The following is a 2,158-nucleotide window of genomic DNA, read 5'->3' as shown; positions in this document are numbered from 1 at the left end:
ATGTAAAGCATTGATCTGATTATCTTGTTATATGGCAGATATGTAATTTCCCAAGCAGCAAGTACGGAAGTGCATATAAAAGAGGAACTGACGAAGAAAGCAAAGGTTTGCATTGTGTACCCTGTCCCCCACCTCAGTGCATCATACTTGATATACAGCCTAAACCACCATGCGTTGACGCTTTGCGATGGGATGCAGGAACAATCATGGAGTTCCGAATCTCCGATACTACTACGCGCATGGCAGGATTTGAAGGAAACAACGCTGCTCTTTCTTGCTGTACTATTTATTTGGGCATTCCTTGTGTATTGTTGGTGGAAACAATTGGCGCGTCTCCAGACTAACAAAGGAACAGGGATACATGAAGCATTATTTGGCCTTGTTTGGCCATATATCCGATTAGTGTAGAAATGATGAGAGGTTCACGGCTCGACAAGAGGAGACTCCCAACTCACACAACAACGACAGCCACCGCCACACCCATCTCGCCTTGCCCACGCGCGCGCACTCGATAGGTCTCATTTTTATGATAAATCCATCACCCATCTCTTCCACCCCTTCAATTCAATTCGCCATTACACATCCAGGCCACGATCGGTCGTGAAGTGACTAGCAGCAGCCATGGTCAGCAAGCTCGTCCTCGCCTCCCTCTTCTTCAGCGGCAACGTGGATGCAGCGGCAAGTCTGTCGTCTCCCTACTCTCCTCCTCCTTCCATGTCGGGTGCGTCCTCTAGCACGGCCACCTCGTGGCAATGGCCTTCCTGCACGCAGGCCAGGACCACGTCGTTCGGCAGGGCCGACGACGAGGTATCATCGACGCGCCGGGGCTGCAAGACCAGGGTGATAACGAACCCGGCCTACTGCGACGACCACTCGGCCGAGCACTCCTTCCTGTCCGCCGCCGACTCCTCTACTTCGACCACGGCGCCGGTGGTGGCGAGCGAGGTGATCATCCGCGGGATCCGGGCGTCCAGCCGTCTCTTCTTCGAGCCCGTGGCGACGAGCTCCATCGTGAAGCCAGCTGCGGCGGCGTTCGGCGGGGCGACGGCGATGGCCATCGACTCGGCGGACCCGTACGACGACTTCCGGCGGTCGATGGAGGAGATGGTGCTGAGCCACGGCGCCGATGGCGAGGACGACTGGGGGTGGCTGGAGGAGATGCTGGGGTGGTACCTCAGGGCCAACGGCAAGAATACCCACGGCCTCATCGTCGCCGCCTTCGTCGACCTGCTCGTCGCGATCACCTCCGGCCGGCAAGCAGAGCCAGCAGGGCTAGTTCCGTAGTACCACGCGTGCGTACGTGCAATTGCTTCCGGAAATTTTATGCCATGCCATGGCAGTTGGCAGTACGGCAGTACCAACAGTTCATCCAAGATTGCTGATTGCTAGCTAGAAAGTGAGTGAGTGGTACCTCGATCGAGCTTTCGTCCTCGAGCCTTTGTTATCATCGATCACTTACAGTACTATCTAATCGTGGCCTCGTTGGCCATCGTTTTCTCTTACTAGAATAGTGAAGTCTCTTTCGGACAAGCAGCAAGCATATGGAATTGGTTCACTGGCTTGCTTGAAGAGCTTTCTTTACTTACTGCTTAATAAGAGAGTAAGCTATGTCTCCAGTCCTTTTCTTGGGACTGGCTAGGAAAGAACAAGATGCCCTAGCCCAAAATCAAACATGGGTTCTAGCTCCTTACACCGACTCCAAAAACATTGTCTCCACCCCGTAGGAACTACGAGATCACCCCAAGGACGCCTTCGGTATCCAGGGGTCACGGACCGACGATAGACCATGTTCAATAAGTGGAACACATTAGCCGTCCGCTCTCCGGTTGGACAGTAAGGGTCGGAGAAGGGCAATCACTCGTTCTTAAAACCAGCATTCTTAAGTTTAAGATCAAAGAGTCGGGCGGAAAAAGGGGAGAGCTCCCCGTTCCTGGTTATTTCTATTCATTCAATGCACAGGAGTGTAAGGTCATACTTTTTGTCTTCTCTTGTTGAAGGATTGTTTCACTCATTTGGCTCATGATCCATTCACTTTACTAGCAGTTCTTGACGGGTTTCAACGTCCTATCGGCATGCATCGAGTGCGACATCTTTCCCTGTACAAGTTCTAATGCTAAGAGCAAGTACAATAGAATTGAGTCAGCTGACTATAAGACAT

The 2,158-nt window shown here is 52.5% G+C and overlaps 1 protein-coding gene across 1 annotated transcript; it reads left to right on the top strand.

Moving 5' to 3' along the window:
* The first annotated feature begins 586 nt into the window (after positions 1 to 586).
* LOC124689498 (transcription repressor OFP13-like) lies at positions 587 to 1,284 on the top strand. The gene has a single exon (XM_047223021.1). The coding sequence runs from the start codon at positions 622 to 624 to the stop codon at positions 1,282 to 1,284; it is 663 nt and encodes a 220-aa protein (XP_047078977.1). The 5' UTR covers positions 587 to 621.
* Positions 1,285 to 2,158: the final 874 nt, after the last annotated feature.

This window comes from Lolium rigidum, chromosome 2, assembly GCF_022539505.1.
Source record: "Lolium rigidum isolate FL_2022 chromosome 2, APGP_CSIRO_Lrig_0.1, whole genome shotgun sequence".
NCBI classification, from domain to species: domain Eukaryota; kingdom Viridiplantae; phylum Streptophyta; class Magnoliopsida; order Poales; family Poaceae; genus Lolium; species Lolium rigidum.
Note: the sequence above shows the minus strand (reverse complement) of the source record. Positions and strands in the feature narration are given on the sequence as shown.